The following is a 25,542-nucleotide window of genomic DNA, read 5'->3' on the forward strand; positions in this document are numbered from 1 at the left end:
TTTCAATAGCTTTTGGAGTACAGGTGGTTTTTGGTTACATGGATGAATTGTATAGTGGTGAAGTCTGAGATTTTAGTGCATCCAACACCTGAGTAGTATACATTGTAGTTTTTTATCCCTCACCCCCTTCCACCCTCCCCCTTCTGAGTCTCCGAAGTCCCTTATGTCACCCTGTATGCCTTTGTGTACCCATAGCTTAGCTTATAAGTGACAGCATACAGTGTTTTGGTTTCAATTCCTGAGTTATCTATTTAGAATAATGGCCTCCAGCTCCACTCAAGTTGCTGTGAAAGACATTATTTTTCTCTTTTTTATAGCTGAGTAGTATTCCATGATGTATATATATCACATTTTCTTTAGCCACTCATTGGTTGATGGGCACTTAGGTTGCTTCTGTATCTTTGCAATCATGAATTGTGCTGCAATAAGTACATGTATGAACATGTCTTTTTGATATACTGTGTTCTTTCCCTTTGTGTAGATACTCAGTAGTGAGATTGCTAGATCAAATGGTAGGTCTATTTTTAGATCTTTAAGGAATCTCAATGCTGTCTTCCATAGTGGTTGTACTAATTTACATTCCCATCAGTAATGTATAAGCATTCCTTTTTCACCACACCTGTGCCAACATCTATTGTTTTTTGACTTTTAATAATGGCCATTCTTGCAGGAGTAAGGTGATACCTTATTGTGGTTTTAGTTTGCATTTCCCTGATGATTAGTGATGTTGAGCATTTTTAAATATGTTTGTTGGCCATTTGTATATCTTCTTTTGAGAAATGTCTATTTAACACATCCAATTATCTAAAAAATATAGCCTGACCATCAGATTTCCAGCCACGTAGAGCCAGTCTGCTTTACCTACCCTGCAAAACCTCACTCCACTTCTGCTGGCTTTTGATAAGATGGAGCTTTGTGGTTATAAGACTTCAAGTTTTATAGCTCTTTGGAGCTCTCTGACTCAAAAGACCTGCCATGCTGCTGGATGACATAACTAGACCCATAAACCCCTGTTTTGACCCCCTCTTCCTTAGAAGTTCCCTCATCCTCCTCTCCCAGATGGTGCCCCTTCACTGAAAGCCCCTGGACAGTCTTATGCTGTGAGGGCCCCTCTTACACAGCCATATTGAAGCACCCAAGCACTAACAAAGCTTATGATGTGTTACTGCCTCTTGTGGTCATATCTTTTCTCTTGATCAGCCCCTAAATCCTTCAAACCCCCTACAACCACTTCATGCACTTGCACCTAGTACAACTGCCCTCCCACAAGCAGCTTGAGTACAGTATGTGGCTGAGAATGCTAGCAGGGCTTAGGGACTCAGGAGCCACTGGGCCAGGATTAGTCTCTGTCCTTCATAAGGGACAGAATAGAAAGCTCGGGGCACCATTTGGTTTCAAATTGCAGATTGTGATGCCAGTGCTACCCCTGCTGTGTAATTATTTCTGAAACACCTGCTACCATAGTACATGATTCAAGTACTTTGACCAGCAAGGCCCCACTGAGGACACACTGAAGGCCACATTACACAATCCTATGATTTTCTCACATTTGCAGATGGAATATCTGAGCAACTCACCCCAACCATTGTTTGAGTGTTCTCTCATTTTCTGGGATGCAGTCACCTTTGTGATTCAAGACAGATGGCATGAGATAACAACAGGAACCGTAGATGATGATCTGTTTCAGAGAATTGGTCTTTTCCCTCATACAGAACCATATGGAGAGTCAAGTGCTGACCTCTAGTGGTAGTGGAGTTGGTGAAACCACTGTGTCTCAATCATTGCTTGAAAAGTATTTTCCCACATTTTTACTAGAATGTGTATTAACTTGACTTTATGAGGAATTATACTTGATTTTTTAAATGTAAGGATTAAAAGTACAACAATACTTAATCTTTTTTTAAGGTAGCTTTCTGGTCACTACAGTTTTTTCCTATGGCTGATTAAGAGCCAGTTCATTACCCTCTCTAATAAGGTAGAAGGAACTGGGATATTTGTGCAAACAATGTAGATAAAATACATGTCCAACACCAATCATAAGGCACTACTTTAGGGGATGAGGACCTGAACTTCTGACACCAGTGGGTCACTGACAGCTTTTAGCAAGCCACTAAGATTTCTGTGTACTGTATAATATAATCCTTTTCCATCAACCTACCAGCCCACAGCTCACTCAGAATCTGTAGGCTGCATACAGCTCAAAATATCTGTATCTGGCCCAAGCTCCCAATAAAAGTTTCTGGGCATCTAACTTTATTATGTTTCCTGGGGGAAAATTTACATTTGTGGTTTCTCTTCAGGCCAGCAATCTCTACTGAACTAGAAGGTCAAGGGAGGATAAGACTGCGGTGTAGGAGAAATGGCTGTATAGACTTCCTCCGCTTGATATCTTGTCTCCTACTTTCAATAGCAGCTCGCACCCCTGGTTCTAGTCAAAGCTCTCAGCAAGCACTTGCTCTCTCTAGGCCTTCCTCCTGCCGGCTCCTGGCTTAAGTTCCAGTGACAAAGCTCCAAGCAGGTCCTGGTAGTTTTCAGAAGCAGTCCCTGCCAATAGCTCTTTTCAGGCTCCCAGTGTCTCTAGTCTTTCAGTTTTCTCAGTGCAAAAACAAACAGCATTATCCTCTGATCTTTATGTCAAGCTCTCACTTTCTTATTCTTCCTAAACCCATTTTTCCCCAAACTCACTTTTTAAACCTAATAGGACCTATTTTTCTAGACTGGCAGTCTCACTGACAGTTTCCTTAACTATACAGGCTGAATCTTGTGTTCATGCACTTGAATGCTACTCAAACCATCTTACTCAATTTCTTAATCATTCTGATTTCCTGTTTCACCCCCAAGAAGATGACATTAGCTACCCACTAATTCCACTCCTGTTTCTCTGCTGGCCAGCATCGCTGGAGAAGATTGCACAACCATGAAAACCAGAGCCAGTAAATTTAAAGAGTTTACTACATAGAGTAAAATTTAATAAGGTTGAAAAGATATGTCTCAAAGACAAGCAAAACAAGGGAGAGTACAGTGAGTGGGATAGATGAACTTGAGCATAGGGTTCATATTAATGAATACAATGAATATTATATGTATATTCATCTCTCATAGTATAATATAAATAATTATCCAATACTAAATAGATATTGAGTGAATGAGTGAGTGAAAAAGTTACGGATCGTAATGATTCCGGCACCTAGGAATGACTGAGATTGGCACTGCATGAAGAACTAAGAGGCCCGATCAAGTGAAAGACTTGACGAGGGACAAGGGAGGTTATGCAGCCCACCAGAAGACAACTCTTCCAAGTGGGCTGTGAGTATGGCCTCACATACTCTTCTTTTCAGTGGAAGGTTTTAGAACTCAGGAAGCAAATTAGTGCTTGATAGAGATTAATGTCAATTAATCTTGTGAGCTTGAATCATCACTCTGCCTTGTAAATATTTACAATTCTTCTATTAACTATGCATTCCCCTGACATTTACACTTTATTCATAAGCAGTCTCTGTTTTCACCTGTAATTGCTAATAAAGATGGGTAAAAGCACCACAGATTGGGGTTGCCACAGATTATTATGGAAATGGCACTCTTTTCTGCTTCTTTTGAAAACAGAATTTGCCTCACTTTGGTCTACTCTGAGGCAACTCATTTCTGCAGAACCGGAAGATAATTTCTAGAAAATTCCATGTGAAGTCAAATGAAAAAGAAGAGTCAACTGAGTCTTCTGCTGTCATGTGAATCAGAATACTTGGTACCTTGTCAACAAGGAGGAATTAAGCTTATCCATGAGACACAGAGACCCAAGTGCTAATGTGCAAAACTAGCTCACTTTGATTTTTTCTTTGTTTGTTTTTTAGAGTCAGGGTCTCACTCTGCCACGTAGGCTGGAGTGCAGTGGTGCAATCATGGCTCACTGCAGCCTCAAACTCCTGGGCTCAAGAGATCCTCCCACCTCAGCCTCCCAAATAGCCAGGACCACAGGCACATGCCACCAAGCCTGTCTATAAGTTAATATCTATTTAGGGTTTTGTTTTGTTTAGAGACAGGATCTCGCTCTGTCACCCAGGCTGGTGTGCAGTGGCATGATTATAGCTCACTGCAGCCTCAAACTCCTGGGCTCAATTGATCCTCCCACTTCAGCCTCCTAAATTACTGGGATTACAGGCAACAGCCACCACAGCCAGCCTCACTCCAATTTTGTGGCTCTCTAAAAAGCCAAGGAAGAGCTAGATCTTTGCATGATTTCTTACCCAGCATTTTGTTAGGCTCTTGCACCCAACATGCCAGAGAAACCAGTCAGCCTCACTTTGGGGCATCTTAATCTTGTTTCTAGCTCACTTCAAAAATGTATGTATTGGTGTAAATAAAAACCAATGTTTATGTTACAAATGAGATTTTAAACTCTGAAGACACATTCTCCAAGTTGCATACCTGGCTGTTTTTTTACAGTTTTCCTTTTCTTATCCCCTAACTACTTTTCACCTGAAGGTCCCAGAATCATGCAAAATGCTCTGGATCCCAGATGGAAGCTAGTATCTTTCCTTTCTGATCTGCCCCTCCTCTGTTTATTGGGTCAGTGAATAACTCCCTGTTCAGCAAAGTGACCAAACTAATTATTTGAGAAATGGTCCTGAAGAAGCTGAGACTATAATTGGGGAGAAAACAGACATTTTCTATTTTCTAATTCTGTTTTGCATTCAGCAAATACTAGCATGGTGTTAGGGCTGAAAGTATAATGAGAGACCAGGCACAGTGTCTGCCCTCAAGGAACTGATGGAATGGGAGAGGCAGAAAAGCAGCAAGGGAACTACTGTCTGTGAGGCTGCAGTGCTCTGCTGGGACAGCGCAGTGGGCCAGGAAGCAAAGGAAAGCCCTCAGGAAGGGGCTCGGCTGCGCCCCCACAGGCTGCCACTCCCCGAAGCCACCTGAGTGCCTCCTTGCCATCACTCTCGGTGGGATGTTTGGGTTTCTTCTGTCCTCCCCACCCCCCAGTTAAATTCTTTTTGCTTAGACACCTCTTAAAATAATATTGAGAAACTGTGTCCCTTCAACATTTTTAACTTGGTATCTAAAAATTTTTATAAGATTAAACAGATGCAAAGAATGTAATTTTCAGCATATTATAAACATCAGCATGTTAAAATAAAACAGTAGTAACATTCTTTTAAATGTATTCAATGGAATCTAAATGTCACATAATCTAAGTACCCCCTATACACGCATGCACACACACACACACACACTCTCTCTCTCTCTCTATCCATTCTTTCTCATTCACATACTCAACACTTCTTGGCACGTCACCCTTCACCCGTGCCCTAGCTGAGTTTGGAAACTGCCATTATGTATGGTTGGTTCTCAGGCCCTTGTGTATCCTTTGTAGCACCCAGTACCCATGTGCCAGACCTTGGCTAAGCATTTTGCATGCATCATCTCATGTAATCCTCCACAACCCTCTGAGATTGGATCATTATCTGCACTTTACTTATGAAGAGAATGAGGCTGAGAAAAGTGAGTTGAATTCAGGTCTTTCCGAATACCTTGCACTCATTTTTAGATATGGGATCTTTCTGTGTTGCCCAGGCTGGAGTGCGGTGGCTATTCACAGGCTCAGTCATAGCATACTACAGCCTCAAACTCCTGGGCTCAAGAGACCCTCCCACCTTAGCCTCCTGAGTAGCTAGGACTATAGGCAAGCACCACCACACTCAGAAATACCCTGTGCTCTTAACTGCTACATTATATTTAGAATACACTTCAACGGAGTGATTTTAGTGTTTATGTGAACATCTCAAAGAGAATGTAGAACTTCCAGCATACTCCTAACACTCCCTACCCTCTTCTGCTTTTCTTCCTAGCATTTAGCAACATCTGATATGTTGTGTGTCTTACTTATGTGTTTATTATTAAGCCTCCCCCTTCCCCTGGCCCTATTTAAAACAGATTTAAGGAAGCAGGTCTGTTTTGTTCACTGCTATTTTACCTAGGACAGTGGCCAACACAGAGGCGGTGCTCAATACATATTCGTTGAATAATGAACCAGACTTGCTAGTATAAAGCCATTGATAGTGTCAGAGACTCTAGACATACTGGTGGTTGCTACGTGCTCTGATCAGCCTTCTCGGCTTCTGCTATCATTAGGTAGCAGTATGGATCAACAATCTAATGACTTTGGAGTGAAGGTCCTTTATGTGCCAACAAGAAAAGAGGAAACCTAATCACACACCCACAGTTCTTGCTGAGCAACGAACAGTAAAATAACACACTTTATTTACCCAGTTCAACACAGAATCAGGTGGACTTGCTGCAGGAATATGGTAGGGCTGCTCTTTGAGTCACTGTCACCCATTGTTCACTGCACGGGGTTAGGGCACATCAGGATGTGTTTGGAAAGCTGGTAGCAGTGGCCTCCCAGAAGTCCCAGAGAGCTGAAGAGGCTTCCAGAAAGGAATACAAGCCACGGCTGTGGCAGCCCCAGCTGGGTGCGTCTAAAGAACCAGTGGTACAGCCTGACACAAACCTCTCTTAGTCTGGGGAGGGAACTGTAGAATCTTCTGGAAAAGAATGCATCTTAGGAAAGAGCCAGGTGTGATGACCTTGACACAAGAGGAGGGGGGTCTGTTGGATGAGATCTAGAGTCTAAGCAGAGCGACATTACCCCCTGAGCATGTGTCTGGGTCCTAGAGAAAAACAGAGCTACAAGGAAAACTGGAAGGAGCTTTTCTACCATGCTTTGAACTCATAGGGGGCTCTAACAGAGCATATCACAAAGAGGAGGAAAGGAGCCATCCGCTATGCCCAGCCTCAACCCTGCCAGAGGTACAGCCCAGCAGGCTTTGGTGTTCCCTCGGCTCTCAAGGTAAACAGCAGAAGAGGCTTCTGGGCCTGAAGGAGCGGTCAGGACTTAGGGACTGAGAGGTTGGCAAGGAGCACCTTCTGTGCCTACCATGCCTGGCAGGGTGATGCAGCTGAGTGGCAGGGGAGCTGCAGCAGCAGAGTCTAGCACCCAAGGTTATGTCTAGCAGTGACTGTGGACATGCCCACACAGTAAATGGCAAAGCAGATCAGCTACAGGGTGGCAACATGGCTTGGTGGACAATGCCACTACATGGAGATGAACTGCCTCCCACGCCCTGGGAGACTTCCGCAGAGGAGACCCCTAGAAGAAGGACGGCAGAGACTCTTCAGTGAACCCAAGTTCTCAAGTCACTTTAAAGGGTCTTGAGCCTGAGTATTGAGGTTATGTAGAGAAAAAGCTTTGAGTTTCTTATTTCAGCAGTCTCCCATCTCCCCAATTGTTCAATCGTCCCACTGTCCACTAGTGACTCTCCCTCCTCCTCAACTCCTACACTAGCTTTCTAACTCAAAATTCCTGTTGGCTCTTGGAGCGATATCTAAATTAGGTGGAAAGGCAAGACACGCCAGTTTAAAGTTCAGGCAAATGTATGAATGATGGATAACTTCTTCTAGGCCTATCTGAATTTAAAAGATTAACTCAAATAAGTCTCCTTCAGACAGCATGATAAGGGGAGACTTAAGAATTTTAGGCAGTGGGAGAAGCAGGTAAAATATTTGCTTATCTCATGCAAACACTGGTCAGATTAAGTGACATGATCTAGCAATGATAAAATTGGATTAAATGAGCCTTAGACTTCAACCCCTTTGGGATGATTATGCTCTGCAATACTAAAGGCAGATTTATTCCATAATGAAGGCCCTGGATGAGACCATACCACGAGTTTCACCCTGTGATATGTCACTTTTGACTTGGATCACAAATTCATCTTATGCTAGATAAATGGTTTTTAAACAGCAGCACCAAAGGGCAGGATAATTTTAGACTTGGATATTTTTTCATCCACAGTAGTACCTGATATTTTCACTGTGCTTTGCCACAAAGAGCTTGGCATCCCTTGAAAAAAAAAGATCTCATTTCTTTTCACAAAATGTCAATAAGGCAAGAGCTTCAATACCTGATGGATTGGCACAGTAAAAGCCTTCCTCTTGTCACCTTTCCCAGCTGTCCTTTGAGGTAGCTGGGGACTCCATTTTATCAGCTGACTAATGAAGTATGGTTGAATTTCAGATGAAAGAGGAAAAAGGTGCTTTATTCACAGGAAGACTCTATGATAAAGATCTACAAATTGACACAGGAGGGACTGAGATAGGTCTTTGAGGCTGCTTTATGGTTAATTCTGTAAAAGAATGAAGAACTGGAGATACTGAAAATTTCTTTCCCAACTTTGTCCCCTTTTTTAGAGAACACTGCCCCTTTCCCTTCCGGTAAAAGTTGGATCACACCTCCTTGCTAAGTGGTAGTGGGAAGTTGTGATTCCCTGAATCAGAGCTAGTTAGACATGAATGGGCATCTGATCTGGCTGGGTCCATGAGATCTTTGCTCCAGGAGTTTGGGATCAGGACATGCAAATATGGAAAAGGGATCAGGAACCAAGATTGTTTCCCTTTCCCCACCTCTATCTACCTTTCTGGACTACAGGGTTTCCCTCTCCGAGAAGCAAAAAGTTGGTTTTAAAAAGACAGCCTTTAAAGAAAAAAAGACAGACTTGATGGGAAACAACCTGAATATCTATCAATAGGAAACTAATTAAGTCATGGGACATCCATGTCGTGGAATACTACATGGTAATATGAAAAGAATGAGAAAAACTTTCATGAACTGATCATTCCTTGGAATTATCTTTAAGATATACTGTTAAGGGAATACAAAGTACAGGCTAGGAGGGAGAACACACCACCATCGAGGGTGGGAGGACACACACCACTCACGAGGAAAAGGATAGTCTTTTGTATTTACCCATATTTCTGCTTTCTCCCTTATTCTTTCCTTCACACCACCATGTGTAGAAGAAAGGAAAATATAACATATATGCTCAGGCTGTTTACACAATATAATTATTATGTGACGGTTTAAGGCTACAAGTTTTACATAATGGGACTTGGACAATTGGGGAGATAGTAGGCTGCCGAAATAGATTTTAAATGTTCTGTTTGTTTCATTTGTTTCTCATTCTTCTGGTTCTTTTTTCTTGCCTTCCTATGGGTTATTTGAACATTTTTAGGATTCCATGTTGATTTATTTGTGGTGTTTTGGAGTGTATTATTTTATATGGGTTTCCCAGTGACTCGGTATTATATATGTGTATGCGTGTGTGACATCACAATTTATTGATATCAGTTTGAGTGAAGGTGCAAACCTTACTCCCACTTTGGCTCCTTTATCCTCCCATTTTTAAATGTCATTGTCTTGAGTTTCAGATGGTATTATAAATTTTGTCCCAATCATCATACATAATTTAGAACACTCACGAGGAAAAGGATAGTCTTTTGTATTTACCCATATTTCTGCTTTCTCCCTTGTTCTTTCCTTCTTCCTGATCATCTAAGATCCTTTCTTTATCATTTCCTTTCTTTCGAATAACTTCCTTTAGCCATTCTTTAAGAAGAGATCTGCTAGTGACAATTCTTTTAGATTCCCTTTATGTGAGAACGTATTTCCCCATTCACTCCTGAAATATAGTTTCACCAGATACAGAATTTTCTGTTGACAGTTCTTCTCTTTCATCACTTGAAGAATGTTTTGTCACTTCCTTCAGGCTTATATGCTGCCATTCAAATGGGTGTTTGGCCATGCATTGTTTCTCCCTGGCTGCTTTCAAAGTTTTTTCTTTGTCTGTAGTTTTCAGAAATTTAATTATAATGTTTCTTGGCATTGATTGCTTTGGGTTTATCCTGTCGGAGTTCTCTCAGCCTCTTGAATCTGTAGGTTTCTATCTTTTGCCAAATGTGGGGAATTTCCAGCCATTACTTCTTTTAGTACTCTTTTAGTCCCATTGTTTCACTCCGCTCCTTCTAGGATGTCAATGCTATAAATGTTGGATCTTTGTTATTGTCCCACAGGTTTCTGAGACTCTGTTTTCAGTTTATTGTTTATCGGTTGTTCAGATCGGGAACATTCTATTGATCTGTCCTCAATTTCTATTCTCTGTCATCTCCACTGTACTATTAAGCTCATCCAGTTAGTTTTATTATGTTATTTTTTGGTTCTATAGTTTCCATTTGGTTCTTTTTTGTTAATTCCTATTTCTTCACTGAGAATTTCCATTTTTTTTTACTTGCTTCAAGAGAATTTGTCATTACTTGTTGAATTTTTTATGATGGTTACTTTATTTATTTATTTATTTTTTGAGACAGAGTCTTGCTCTGTCGCCCAGGCTGGAGTGCAGTGGCGCGATCTCGGCTCACTGCAAGCTCCGCCTCCCGGGTTCACGCCATTCTCCTGCCTCAGCCTCCCGAGTAGCTGGGACTATAGGCGCCTGCCACTAAGCCCGGCTAATTTTTGTATTTTTAGTAGAGATGGGCTTTCACTGTGTTAGCCAGGATGGTCTCAATCTCCTGACCTCGTGATCCGCCAGCCTCGGCCTCCCAAAGTGCTGGGATTACAGGCGAGAGCCACCGCGCCCGGCCTATGATGGTTACTTTGAAATGCTTTTCAGATAGTTCCAACATCTGGTTCATCTCAGCACAGGAGTTAGCTGATTGTCTTTTCTTATTCAAGTTGTGATTTTCTTGCTTCTTTGTAGGATGGGTCATTTTGTTTGTATCTGGATATTTTGGCTATCGTGTTGGGAGATTCTGGGTTCTATTTAAGTTGTTTTATTTTAGCAGGCAGTCCCCTTCTTTAGGTTTAGCATGCAGGTTCTAGCCTACTTTTGTGAGTGGTTCCAATAACAATCTACTTTTCAGAGTCTTTACGGTGCTTCTTTGGTTTGTTTGGTTTGTCTCCTGCTTCTGAGGCTCCCAGCACTCCTTGTTGGTAGTAGCTGAGGAGCCAGGTGCCTTTAGGTGAAGGGATTCTCCAGCCTGTGGGGACAAAAGCATTCCTGGGCTGGGTGCTTGTGCTGGAATCCCCCTACTAATTTCCTCTGTCAAGTGGGGTCTCTAGGTGAGAGAGAGGAGTCCCAGACTGGTGGTGGGAAAAGACAGCATTTCCCGGCAAGATGTTGATAGGGAGCTTTCAATTGGTGCCCCTTGCTGTTTCTGTGGGGCTTGTCTAATGTTGTTGGCAGGACTTCTGTTCAATCTGGAGGAAGAATGAGACTACCTGGATGCCTTCTTCTGCTAGATTGGGTATTGGGAAAAGCTGGGCCTGGGTTATCTTTTGTTGGGTTGGGGTGGAGGGGATTATAAAATGCCCTGCTGCTGTGACCTGGGATTTCTGACCAGTTAACCTTTCCCTTTCTACCTTTCAGAGTTCTCTTTTGGTTGTCTCTTGTGTTATTTCCAAGGTTTTTAGTTGTGCTTAGCAGGGAGAGAAAAGTCTACATCATCTTGCTTAGACTGGAAGTTCTGAATATATGCTTATTTATTTATTTATTCCAAGACACAGTCTCACTCTGTCGCCCAGGCTGGAGTACAGCAGCATGATCTCGGCTCTCGGCTCACTGCAACCTCTGCCTCCCAGGTTCAAGCGATTCTCGTGCCTCAGCCTCCCGAGCAGCTGGGATTACAGGCATGCGTCACCACACCCAGCTAATTTTTATATTTTTAGTAGAGATGGGGTTTCGCCATGTTGGCCAGGCTGGTCTCAAACTCCTGACCTCAAGTGATCCATCCACCCGCCTTGGCCTCCCAAAGTGCTGGGATTACAGGTGTGAGCCACCATGCCTGGCCTATATATGCTTATTTAGACATAAGATCTCTCTAGAAGGGCATACAAAGAATTGATAATATTGTTTCCCCTGGGAAAGTGACTTGGGTGATATGAGGTAAGAGAAAGACTTTTTTATATACCTGTTTTCCTTTTAATCAAATGAAAGATTATCTTTTTAAAAATAAAATGCAAAAGAAGAAAGAAGTCTTCTAACTCAGCCTTGTTTTCAAGAGCACAGCCAAATATTATAACAGTGGCCAAGTGGTGTATGGATTCAACAGCTGGTAATTTTATTAAATTTCACTGACTTTTAATTCACTATATTGTGACTGCTTTGATCCAGATCCTACAATATAAGAATAATATTCTCAGTGGATTTCCAGCTTACTCATACATTTTGAATAACTTGCAGAATACAAATGTGTAATTTAGGGAGAAGTAGATGCTTTTGGCAGCATACTAGTACCCTAATCACCTGAAAAAATAATATTTGTATGACATTAAAACAAAATTAATAGCAAGACACTAATTACATGAATAGACTTTATGTTGTAATTATTAAACTTGCAAACAACTCAGCATAATTAATGCCTTAATTAACATATGACCTGAAATTTTGGCTTACAAAATTAATAAAGACAATTAAGAGTCACATTTGTAAAGTAAAGTGGATTTTAAAAATTACAAGGAAGTTGGATGTCACTTTTTTCCCTCCCCATTTTGAGGAGCATTTTTGTAGATATTACAAAAATTAACTGACAATGCAATTATGGCATTCCCTGCCACCTCCCCTACCCCAGCACAGTGTCCCAGCCTGAAGCCTTCAGTCAAATTCAGTGATCTTCAGCCAAGGACGTCCACCAACAGGTGTGGGCAGCTCCCAGGCACGCGCCTCTGGATAGGTCTAGGGCAAAATGGAACAGCAAAGACTTTTCTCTCCCTAGCACCTTAAGGGAGATATAAACTAGAAGATTGATATTAAGTTTTATCAGACTCTACCATTTTCATGTAACTATTTGGTTCCAAATTGCAGTTCGCACCATTGTCATTTTCTCTTCAAAACATGCTTCTTAAAGGCATTTCAGTTCCTACAATTTGCCACATGGTGAAGGTTCCAACCCAAACCCAAAGAATTTCCCATTAATAGATAAAAATAGAGACTCAATAAATATTAGTGGGCTAAGGATTTGGGAAAAAATGAGATCTGGAATTCTACCTCATTCCTTATGCCAAAATAAACTCCAATTGGATCAAGATTTAGTGTCAAAGCAAAATCATAAATGTGCTAGAAGAAGATACAGTGAATATTTTTATAGTGTTATAATTGCGAGAGGTCTTTTAACCATAATAGTAAAACAAAAGTCATAAATGACTAACAAATTTGCCTAATTTTAAACTTCTGTACAGTAAGAAAAAGCACTTAGGTTTAAAAAACCTAATTCAAGACTAAATTAAGAAGTAACTGATTAAAATCTGAAAATTTATTTATATTTTGATTCTTTTTTTCCTGTAAAGGCATAGCTTTATACCGCATAAGAAAATAAGTAATTGAAAATATGTGTTATAATATATGTATATTAAGTATAAGGAATAAGTAAAAGAACTTACATGTTCAATAACAGCTTGCAATGTGACTAAATAAATTACAGAATAACCATAGGCCGCAGCCATTAAAAATCAGGCTATTTAATAACATCAAGATATTTTCATGATAAGACCTTGTTAAAAAAAAAAAAAAAACGGGTAGTAGGCCAGGCACGGTGGCTCACTCCTGTAATCCCAGCACTTTGGGAGGCCGAGGCGGAAGGATCACCTAAGGTCGGGAGTTAGAGACCAGCCTGACCAACATGGAGAAACACCTTCTCTACTAAAAATACAAAATTAGCCGGGCATGGTGATAGGCACCTGTAATCCCAGCTACTCGGGAGACCGAAGCAGGAGAATTGCTTGAACCTGGGAGGCAGAGGTTGCGGTGAGCCGAGATCGCGCCATTGCACTCCAGTCTGGGCAACAAGAGTGAAACTCTATCTCAAAAAAAAAAAAAAAAAAAAGGTAGTTGAAGAATATAGGCTGATACAACCTGATTTTTAAATGCCTTTTCTAGATAGAAAAAAAAAAAAGACTAGAAGGAAACAGAATATTAATGATAATTATTACTGGAGGTAGGATTATGGATAAATGTTATTGCCTTCATTTTTGGTAATTTGCAAATTTTCTACAATAAGCAAATTAATTTTGTACTCAACATTTTTTTTGCAAGTTGGAAAACAGTTTAATCATTAGTCACCAAAACCCACAGGTGAATCTTAAATGTTTACAAGCACAAATTATTCACTATTTCTGTTATCACCATGTCCTTCATGGTAGAGTATCACAAGTCAAAATTTCTGGTTGTTTCATCTACTTAAAACTACATGTAAGAAAGGGCCTGAGTCTTAGCAAATTTAGACGTCAATGTGAAACTGTCAAAGCTCTCCTGGCACTTTGGGAGGCCAAGGTGGGAGGATTACTTGAAGTCAGGGGTTCAAGACCAGCCTGGAAAACAAAGCAAGATCCCATCTTTTTAAAAAAGTAATTTTAAAAAATTAGTTAGGCATGGTGGTCCTGATAGCCTGAGTAGCTAGCCTGAAGTCCTAGCTACTCAGGAGGCTGAAGCAGGAGGACTGCTTCAGCCCAAGAGTTCAAGGCTGCAGTGAGCTATGATCAGACCACTGCACTCCAGCCTGGGTGACAGAAGTGAGGCCCTAACTCTAAACAAATAAGCAAACAAACAAGCACTCTCTTGGAAAGATTTTCTCTCTCTGAAAGCAGCTCTTCTGTCCAGAACGTGGTTAAGGTCCACACATCTTTCTTCCTCCAACTAGCCAAGAGACAGTTAAATACCTCAAAATGCCCTAAGAGGTCCCAAAATATTGTCAAGACAAGTATCAGATAGGCTACATGCCTTATAGGTGGGACAAATATACAGAGTTTTGAGAAATTCATTAAAATCATCATGGAATTCTTAGAGGACTGACATACTGTAGCACCAGTGCAGAAAGTCTCCTGGAGTAGGAAGCCCCAAACCAGTGCTTCTTCTGTCACTGACAGGCCTTTCTAGACTTCGGTGTAGAAGAAGATGATTTTTTTTGTGCTTTGAGTTGGGGATTTGCCCCTTTGACTTTAATTTTCAGACAGCTTCTCTCATATGTTTGGGTTGTAGTAATGGCATTTCTCCCTCAACATTTTTTTATTCCTTGGACTTAAAATAAAAAGACATTTCAAAGTTTTCCAAAAATAGTTAACTTGGAACTAGACCACAAAAGATCAAAATTAAGGGTCTGAGAAGTATAGCTTACAAATACAGCATTCCACCAAACTCCTTTTATTAAAAAAGAATTCCTCTGACTCAGTGATGCTATATCAGATGGGTTAAATGACAGCGATTGGCAGGGCGCGGTGGCTCATGCCTGTAATCCCAGCACTTTGGGAGGCCAAGGTGGGCAGATCGCCTGAGGTCAGGAGTTCGAGACCAGCCTGGCCAACATGGTGAAACCCCATCTCTACTAAAAAAAAAAAAAAAAAAAAAAAAAAAAATTAGCTGGGTGTCTGTAATCCCAGCTACTCAGGAGGCTGAGGCAGAGAATCGCTTGAATCTGGGAGGCGGAGGTTGCAGTGAGCCAAGATTGCACCACTGCACTCCAGCCTGGACGACAGAGTGAGACTCTGTCAAAGAAAGAAAAAAAAAAATGACAGCGATTGGTTTTGGTTGGTCCACTCATTTCTCTCTCTCTCTTTCTCTCTCTCTTTCACTGCAGGTCTAAGACACAGGCTGCCCTTTCCTAAGGCCCAGCATCATCAGTGAGTTCTTTCATAAAATCACTGTCATGCCTTTCCATCCCTAACTCCTATGTTGTAGAGCAGGGAACATTGGATCTAAAATTTGGATTACTGGTCTTAGCGAGAAGCTTATGTCTTTAATGGAGGAAACTGCCAGTCACAAAATAACTCACTAGTAGCAGAAGAAATGTCACCATTGAAATCCGTACCTGTAGGTTTTCTTAATTTCTTCATTTGATGCTCCCTTATGCAGACCAAGAATTTCGTATAGAGCTTCTCCTGTTGTTGACAGAGTCCGCTGTCTTTGGTTAGGTATGTTACATGCCATTTTCTAGGGCTGCAAAACTAAAGGGGAGAAAATAGCCATGAAAGTTATGCACGCTACTTCCCACTCTCTAAAGGGGAAGACAGCTCATTTTTGACCTTTTGTAAAATGACAATTTGAAGAATATTTGTGTACCAACTACAAAAAGAGGGGAGAAAAGGGTTAGGAGAGCCAAAAGCAGAGCTCTGAATCAGGGTGTTAAAGAATACAGGCAGCCATGCAAATGGAACAGGGCTTTCTCCACACGGTTAAATAGAAGCAAAATGCCATCTAAACACCCAGTGAATTCAGAATTGTTGAGAATCAATCCTCAAAGGCCAGGCAAATGTAGAGCTTTTTGGTCTTTCATTTTTTTCTGGAATTTGCTTAACTTCTTTTTCATATATTTTCCAAATTTAGCCAGCAATGGAAGTGGTGGATATGGGACAAGCAGTGGCTGGGGGATGTTGTCCAAACTATACTAAATTTCAGTTAAATAGGAGGAATAAGTTCAAGAAATCTGTTGTACAATTTGGTGACAATAGTCAATAACAATATATTATATATGTATGTGAAAATCGCTAGGGGAGTAGATTTTAAGTGTTCTCACCACACAACAAAATGAGAAATGAGCTAATGTGTATGCTAATTAGCTTACCTTAACCATTCCACCATGTATGTACACATAAGTCAAAACATCACACTGTACACCATAAATATACACAATTTTTATTTGTCAAATAAATGAACAAATCAACATAATAATTCAAATCCTAGGACTACAGAATATAGAGTTAGAGGCCATCTAGGCCATCTTAACAAATGCCTTTTGGGGCGTTCTGGCCAGAGATCATAGTCGTAGATAATTTTCCTATTAGCCGTTTAGCTTTTCTTTTTCTGGGGAGTGCATAGGTCCCCACTGCAACTTGTGCTTTTCCTGAGACCTGCCTCGGTCTTACCTGATCTCAGTTAGTCCACCAGGAAGAAGTACCTGACCCAAGCCAGACCAATTAGAATCCTTCCCTAGGATTTTAAAAATATAGAACTATCTATCAGATGGTGAAACCTATACAATTGAACATTTGGGTATTGTTGGCTGGCCTGAATTAAGAGAGGGTGAAAGAGAGTGAGAGCCTCAGTGGGGTTCAGTTCCTGGCTCCGGTTGTTCTTGGGTCCACCTGCAACTCTTACCCTACAACAGCTTGTCTATCAACCCTTCCTTGGGTTGAGCCAATAAAATTCCTCTCCATGTACAAATGTACATGCATATTTTTTCTTGTGTGTTTCAGCTAGGTTTTGGTCACTGTCAACCAGGACTCCTAAGTGCTATTATACTCTCTCAGTTAAATACCAGTGGCTGCTCCCTGAGCATGGTCAAGCCAAACTAACTATTGTGGATGTTTCTTAAATCACTGCACCTACTCTGCCTTTAAGTTGAATGTGGCTTCTGGGTACTTGGGAAAGAATACTTTGGGAAAATAATAGTGATAAACTAAGATATTCAAACCCAACAGATTCGAATGTATTGTGTTGACATTTCTAGTACAGATAAGAAGAGTTATGTCTGCTTTATCGATTTTTCTCTATATGCAACATCCAAAAGAAACCATTTTGATAGTTTCAATTTGAGGGAAAAATGTATTTCCTCTTCATCATCTATGTCATAAAATAAAAGAGATGTCATGACTCCCATAAATCAACAGATAGTTGTAAAATCAATTTTAACAAGGCACAGAGAAGCATAATTTTCATGCTTGTGAGCATCGTGCTCTATGACTCACTCACTTTGATTGCTTCCTACTTGGATCTTGCTGTCACTAATTCAGGAAAGAGATATACAGGTTACTGAAGATAATCTACTACACGGATTATGATAACACCCACAGCCGACAATTCAATTACAGTTATGCACCACTTAACGATGAGGCTATGTTCCGAGAAATGCATCTTTAGGGGATTTTGTCATTGTGTGAACATCACAGAGTGTATTTACACAAACCTAGATAATAGAGCCTACTACACACCAAGGCTATATGGTATAGCCTATTGCTCCTAGACTACAAACCTGTACAGTGTGTTACTGTACTGAGTATTGTAGGCGACTTTTTAACACCTAAACACAGAAAAGGTACCATAAAAATGTAGTGTAAAAGATAAAAATTGGTACACCTATATAGGGCACTTGCCACAAATGGAGCTCAAAGGACTGGAAGTTGTTCTGAATCAGTGAGTAAGCAATGAGTGAATATGAAGTCCTAGGTCATTGTACACTTTTATATAACAGGCAATGCAGTAGGTTTGTTTACACCAGCATTGTCACAGACATGAATCATGTGTCACACTACATTATGACAGCTATGATGTCACTAGGCAATAGTAATTCTTCAACTCCATTACAATCTTCTGGGATTACCATTGTATATGTAGTCTGACATTGACCAAAATGTTGTTATTCAGATGACAGTATTTATTCAGAAGCCTGAAGTGTGGGCTAGGTCTTCAGAGAGGTTACAGACTAATATGGGATCCAAATGTGTAAGCCAAAATGAAACTAGTGTTCAGGGTCAGAGAAGTACCAAGTATAGAGATCAAACAGACGAGGGATCTCCTAGAGGACAGGATTCTGCTTGGGAACCATGCCATTAGAGGCCTCGCTTTGTGCTTGGCACATATTAGGTATTTGGCAAATGTCCGCTGGGTGATTCAAGAGCAAGTGCTTAACTTGAGTGAGAGTGGGAGGGGATGGCCTCGCAGAAAAGGTGAAGCCTGAACCGAAAGCAATACTACCACTTGCTTCTGTAGTAGAACTTGGTTCATATTTTTCTATTATTGCCCTTCTATCTAAGTCTAACCTCAGATCTGTATGGCCTTGGTGGCCAGTGACTTTCTTGGTCATCTATTTGCATATATCAGCATGAATTAGGACTTCTGGGTTTGGGGACTGAAAGAGAAGGGAGGAAATTTTGTTTGGGATCTAGCTCAGAGAGAAGATGAGGGGAGTTTAGACCAGATGATGCCCACTGGTCCCCTGCCCTACCCAAGAATGTGTTTTTGAGTTCCTCTGGGGGAGAACTTAGAGACTGAAGAGATGTTTGCATAAGCCTTCTGTAAAGACTAAAGGGAACAAAGATCTGCAACTTTGAAACTGTTTCATAGGGAGAGGCAGCACCCAGGCCAGGCTGGGCCAACATCTTCCTACGAAGAAAGTAGCGACAGAGAACATGGCAGAAAGGGGACACTGCTGCCTGCCCCTTCCCCCGACCCCAGGCCTGACAGGAGAAGGGCTGGTGGCAGAAGGCCCAGAGTCATTTCAGAAAACATTTGCAATACCCCCTAGGGATACTCAGAAATATTTGGGGTGTTTGGAAGCTCCAGAATCACAGTGTAGGAAAGTTTACCAGCAAGGGGCAGGAAGAGTGAGGGTGAGCAGCTGGGTTGGTGGCGTGTGGGGGGCCTTCAGGTTGCTTTGCATATACTTTAGCTGGGGTTAAGAAAACATCCTTGATTCAAATTTAAAAATGGGCATGGTGTGGACTAATGCTAATGGAGATAATGGTGATAAAGGGTGGACACTAAAGCTCTTCTCTGCAACTCTCCCTGAGCACTGGCACATCTTTGGGAGGATTCTGCAGGAGGCGGGGCCCTGTATTTGTACAGGTGAGGTCTAGCAGCATAGCAAAATGAATAAATGAATACCAGGAAGGCTACATTTACTCCCACAGCCAGTGGGCCTGGCAACAACAGGGTTTTTATGCTCAACAAAACATTATTCACTTAAATGTCCCTGCACCACCATACTCTGAGCTCCTCAGGGGCTGGAATCCATTTTATATTAATCTTTGAAATACAACTGACATAGCACAGGGCTATGTTCCATAAAAGTCTTAAGAGCTGTCATATTGCATGAAAGGGAAGGAGAACAGGGAATTAGGCTTTACTGAGCCCCTCCTATGCACCAGAATGACAACTTTCATATATCGTATCATTTAATCCTGTTATTGGTACTTAGGGACATCAGAGAGGGACCTCCAAAAGCTTAGGAGTAAGATAAATGAAACGGTTTTCTGAGAGTTAAAATGGGAGATCAGTGCATGCTGGATCAGGAAGAAGCTATCTTATAAAATCATCTTAAAGAGATAAATGGCTCCTGGGCCTGCAAGACCTGATAGAACCTGATTAACTGCATAATCGTAACTGACAGTGTCAGGTTCTTCTTGTGTCGGTTATTCAGGAGGATGAGCAGACATGGGCAGGCAGAGAAAAACAAATGCGGAGGCCAATGCTGGCTGGGCCATCCAAGCACTATTGCAAGGAAGGAGGAAAAGGACTCAGGCCCCATTGGCCAAACGGTTGCTCCTGAGAGAAGCCCATCCAGCAATTTTGGCCCTCATTGTTAAAATTCGACTCATCTAACTCCATGCTGTCAAGTCTCCTTTTGGTTATTATCTGGCGTCCTACATAAGTCTTCCTCAAGGAAGAGAATGCACTGGTCACATGGATTCAGTTCTTTTCACTGGTCTCAGGGACAATTCTATCTCCCGGTAAATGAGTACATTGGAATCTGTTGATGATTTGTTTTGCCCTGAGATCCACCCACAAGGAGGGCATGAATGGGTCATGTTGACACAAGTGGTCTTCAACCAAGGATAGCTATTTCCCTTCATAAAATAGTAGACATCCAAAGTTTGTGCACCATCCGGAGAACGTGGCTGCAGGGAGTGTGGCCTTCAGCAAGGCCCTGCTCTCTGGCTGCCGCCATCTCAGCTGGTTGAGCTTCCAAGGCTGAGAACTGGACTGCCTTTCACTGTTTTGTCCACGGTAAGTTCATGATATGGTGATGAATACTGTCATATGAAGTCTTTAGAAGACAAGCGGCCTGTAGCCCCCGAGGGGCAGCGGGCATATACCTCTCTGCTTTGCAATCTCATTTTATGGATGAGAGAAGTGAGTCTCCCTGAAGTAAAGCAACTTGCCCAGGTTCACACAGGCAAGTTTTGAATTTAGAGCTATCTGGTTCTAAAGCCCATGTTCTTACTGGAGTGTCATATTGAATAACACTTGACATTTCTAAGATACTTTACAATTTACAATTTCCCCCAACTAGTATCTCATCTAATCCTCACAAGAACTCTGAATAGTGGTGACACTGAACTGAAGCAGCCTTGCACTGTGTCCAGCTACAGGACGTGAGGGGCCCTGCAGCTCTGTCCAGGGTGAGGGGCCACAGGAAGGCGCAGTGGGATCTAAGGGCTATGGTGGCAAGTGTTTTCCCTCTGCGCAGCCACTGAGCCTGCATGTGGACTAAGAGGGAGCTCCTGAAGGAGTTAGTTAGGAAAGTAGAGTTATCTGGAAGTAGAGGAATGTGTGGGTTATGCAAGAATTTCAGAACTTCTGCAGGGAGCCCAGTTTGTAAGCCACACAGGAAAGAAGATTCCTGGTCTCTGGGTCAAAACCTCCTGAGGATCTCCAGGAAGCCATGTGGCTCAGGGCTACAGGAACCACATGAGCCATAGCCCTGAGCGTTTCTAGTCTTGTTAAACGTGCTCCTACCACCTATGAAAAACCACTCTCTCCTCTCCATTCCCGAACTCCTGGTTCTTATTTTCCCTGCTGACTGGGTGGTGACAGGATGGGGGCATGTTAGGTTTGGCGTTGGGCAGCACTTTTACTGGGTACACCAATGTCTGTGAGCAAAGCAGCCTAACGTTAGCATTCATGCCTTTCACAAAGGAAGACTCTGAGGTTTCTGGAGTTGAGGGTGCCTGAATCCTGTCCAGTATCTTTTCCTGTGTGAGGAAAGCAGCCCTGGGGAGCCTGCAGAGCCCTCTGGTGCCCTTTGAGGATGGTTTTCTCCAAGGCTGCCTCCTTCAAAATTATCCCAGGTGTGGAAAAAGAGAAATGGGCTCAGGCGGGGACTGCTCCCAGCCCCTTCCAGAGAACAGTCCTGGAAACAGCCTGGAGCCTGTCTTTCCCTGCCCCAGGCCTTTGCTTCTCTACTCTCCCTTTTCTAGTATGAAAAAAAAGGGCAGATTCCATTTCTCAAAGAGTTTCATACGTAAAAACTCACACCCGGGAAGACACAGTAGCTAGCTAATTCTTTGGTTTATAATGTTTTTTCCAATCATCATTTAAAAATTGAATCACATTATTATCTATTGCCACTAAATGAAATTCCAGTAGCCAACTTGTTTTATAATATGCATTGATCAATATTCAGAATGGGTAGTATAGAGTGTTTATTGTCTGTTTCATCTTCTTTTGCCCTATTCCCAAATATTTCCTTCCAGACAGACAACATCTTTTAATGAAGAAACTTTTTTAAAAAGTCCATTTGCATCATGTTAAAATGCAAGCAAAAGATAGTTGGTCAATGTGGGAAGTAGTTGGCTGACTAGAGCTACACACTGAAACATGAAGGAACCAAAAGACCAGAAAGCTGCTTTGTGCCTCAAGCAGCAACAACACACTACTTTTTCTGCCTCCTTGTTAAGCTAGAAACCAGATTCTTCATATATTATTGATTTCTATGATATTTAGTTTCAGATTCAATAGAGTAATACATTGAAACCTTTAATGACTGTAAAGATGTTATGTCCTGAGAACATAATAACATAAAATCTCTTCCTTAAGTAACCTTAAATAGTGGGCCCATAACCTTTTTAAATTCCTTATATAAAATACAACTTTTAAAACTCTTTTTTCTGTAACCTTTTGAATTATAATATTCCTATGCAAATTTCAAGTCTTTATTATTTATTCATAGTCCCTCATCTATCAGGCATCCAGTGGGGAGAAAAATCTTGTCGAGAAAAGTCATTAAGTGATTTAATTTTGAACATCTAGTACATGATACTTAATCTTCTGAACTTAAAATTACTTTCTAGCTGCACGACAAAGCCATTAATATTACAAAAAGCATTGACCTCTATAGAGTGACTACCAAACCAGGTACTGCTCAGGTGCCTCTTGATAATGGATGTAACTGAAAGAAGGTACAACCCCCCAATGACAATAGGCACTGACTCAAAATTAACAAAAATTTTAAAGATTCTAATTCCAGGGGTCCTAAGGGTGTGGTTCTAAATTTTTCATGTTGAAATGAAATCTTCATTTCAAAGCAAAAGAAGCTTCACCTATATCTATTATGTGAAGTTTGAAAAAATAGAAAAAGTCAAACTATGCCTTTCTTGGCAGGGTCCCTTCACAACTGAGAAAATGAATGTGGGCAGAGGAGATTAGATCATTAAACACAGCAAACACACTTTCCATGGCATTCACTGGGGAAATCAACAAGCTTTGCCATTTTGTCATTACTTCTATGATTCCTTCATAGAAATTTGTTTAGTGGAGCAAAATTCCCATAAGCCCAAATAATGTATCTTAAAGCTAAATGCACTTCCAAAATGCAAATCCTATGTTTAAAAGTAATAATTCTCCCTAGCAGGATTACTTATTTGCTATTCGAAAACAATGCTCTTGGCCGGGCTCACACCTGTAATCCTAGCTCTTTGGGAGGCCAATGCGGGTAGATCACCTGAGGTCAGGAGTTCCAGACCAGCCTGGCCAACATGGTGAAACCCTGTCTCTACTAAAATACAAAAATTAGCTGTGGTAGCGGGTGCCTGTAATCCCAGCAACTCAGGAGGCTGAGGCAGGAGAATCACTTGAACCTGGGAGGCAGAGGTTGCAGTGATCCAAGATGGCGCCACTGTACTCCAGCCTGGGTGACAGAGTGAGACCCCATCTCAAAAAAAAAAAAGGTTCTTTTCATTGCACTAATCCTTATATAAATGGCAACCTGAAGATGGGGCAAGTCAGAATGTTACTAGTAAACCACAGTACCTGTTCCTGGAACCCAGAACCCCGATTCTGTGTCCGCAAACAGGAACAACTTGCTGTTTTCAACTGGTCTGGAAATAGATGTGCAAAGAAATAAAAGAAGGCAACAGCAAAAGCTGCTGTTCCATACCTGTTCCACTGTTTCAAAGCAAACAGCTGCTCCTTTCCATCCTTCCCCCCCATGCAGGGTTAAGCAGGTCAATAGAGTCAGGTTACTTTTCATTTGTTACTTTGCCAGCCAATTGGTTATCCCTCTGGAAAACACAACAAAGAGAGAATGAAACATGCATGACCGTAAAGCTTGCAATTACAAGGCATCCACTGATACCAAAATATATGCTGCAGCCCACTTTTGATCCTTTGTCGACTGGTGCTTGGTTCAACCAAACACCACTGAGGAACTGCCTCCAGTGTCTCCACCAGGACTCTCCATTAAGGAAATAAGCTCATCTCCTTACATGTGAAGTGGGTTCCTTTAAACTTCATTTCCTTTTTGATCTAAGGTTAGTACTGATCAGTTGATTTAAAATTACTGGAAAGAACATGCAACATTAATAAGGGGGAAACTTTAACTGCTCACTATTTATTAACCCAATATTTTCAAATCTGCATATTTAACCCTCGCCTAGTTAAGAGGCATTGAGTCACAGTACTGACTGAGGTGGTTTTAAGAGTTAAGGCATCTCTTGCTAATGTCCATACTCTCACAGACATTAAAAAGTCTCGTGAGACAACAATTCCTATGATTTAGAGTAAGATCCTACAGACTAAAAAAGTTTTACATGAGACAGGTGTTATTCCTGAATTTGGCACAGTGGGGTCCTGGAGGCTGAAGGAGTAGTTTAAGTGTGCTGTTTACCAAGACAGGCAGCCCAGCTTCAGGCAATTTTGTGTGAATGATTCAGAGCACTCTCACCTCTAGAGGGCATTGGTTTTTTAGATACCTTCGGATTTCCAGCCAGAGTTTATGAAGCTGCCCATCATCACAGAAGAGGAAGAAGAAGAAGACGAAGAAGAGGGGTGGGAGGAGGGGGAGGGGGAGAGGGAGAGGGGAGGGAAGAGGGAGAAGGAGGAGGAGGAGGAAGAAGAAGGAGGAGAAGGAGAAGAAGAAGAAGAAGAAGAGGGGGAAGAAGAAGAAAACACAAACAAATTTAGAATGAAATACCCAAGTTCCAGCATCACTTCAGCTTAAGTACAGTGTCCTTTGATGAAATAAAAATAGTTGCTATGTAAATATGGTGAGCTTATGGGTAGCTTTTTAAAAATGTATGTTTTAGTTTATGTTTCAAATTTAGTCCAGTAAGAAATACTTTTAGTAAAAGTCATTCTTTTTGCACAATTAATCACTCTCCTTAACCATTAATCTTTATTTTAAAGTATTACATAGAACATTAGTTTCAAAAAGTTAACTAGTGCAGAACTCTTCAGCAAAGTGGAACTGCAGCTGAGTTTCAAAGAGAAAGTGCAGTATTCATTCAACAATTAGTCACCTATTGAATTCAAACACTGGACTAACTGCTAGAAATATACTGATAAACAAAAGTCAACACAGACCCTGGGTGTGTGAGTCAAAGAGTTACAGCCTTCCAAGACAGGCAGTGAGCAATCAAATGGTCACTCAAAAAAGTGGAAAAGTGAGACTTTGGAGAGATGCTGCAAGAACATAAAATCAGTGAACAGAGGAAGATTAGAGAAAGCTTCCCTGAACGAAAACAACTGGGCAGAGATCTGAAAAGAACTAGATAAAGGAGTCACTGGTAGTAGCAGATATATTCCAAGCAGGTGGAAGAGCATGTTCAAAGGTCCTATGTGCTTAAGTCGGAGAAATTAAAGGGACATTCTGATGTGTGCTGTCATACATAGGACGTCATTACATGCCTATAAGCATATGGCTTCTGATATCAAAAGATACAGCCAG

The 25,542-nt window shown here is 41.4% G+C and overlaps 1 protein-coding gene across 1 annotated transcript in view; it reads right to left on the bottom strand.

The window, feature by feature from the left end:
* Positions 1 to 25,542, bottom strand: part of DNAJC5B (DnaJ heat shock protein family (Hsp40) member C5 beta) — a 77,181-nt gene that overhangs the window by 33,269 nt on the left and 18,370 nt on the right. Inside the window, exons 2-3 of the mRNA XM_019032007.3 lie at positions 23,755 to 23,878; positions 15,691 to 15,826 (exon numbers count right to left, since the gene is read on the bottom strand). Of these exons, the coding sequence (XP_018887552.1) occupies positions 15,691 to 15,809 (119 nt within the window). The 5' untranslated portion in view covers positions 15,810 to 15,826; positions 23,755 to 23,878. The remainder of the gene's footprint in view (positions 1 to 15,690; positions 15,827 to 23,754; positions 23,879 to 25,542) is intronic.

The sequence above is a fragment of the Gorilla gorilla genome, chromosome 7, assembly GCF_029281585.2.
Source record: "Gorilla gorilla gorilla isolate KB3781 chromosome 7, NHGRI_mGorGor1-v2.1_pri, whole genome shotgun sequence".
Taxonomy (NCBI): domain Eukaryota; kingdom Metazoa; phylum Chordata; class Mammalia; order Primates; family Hominidae; genus Gorilla; species Gorilla gorilla.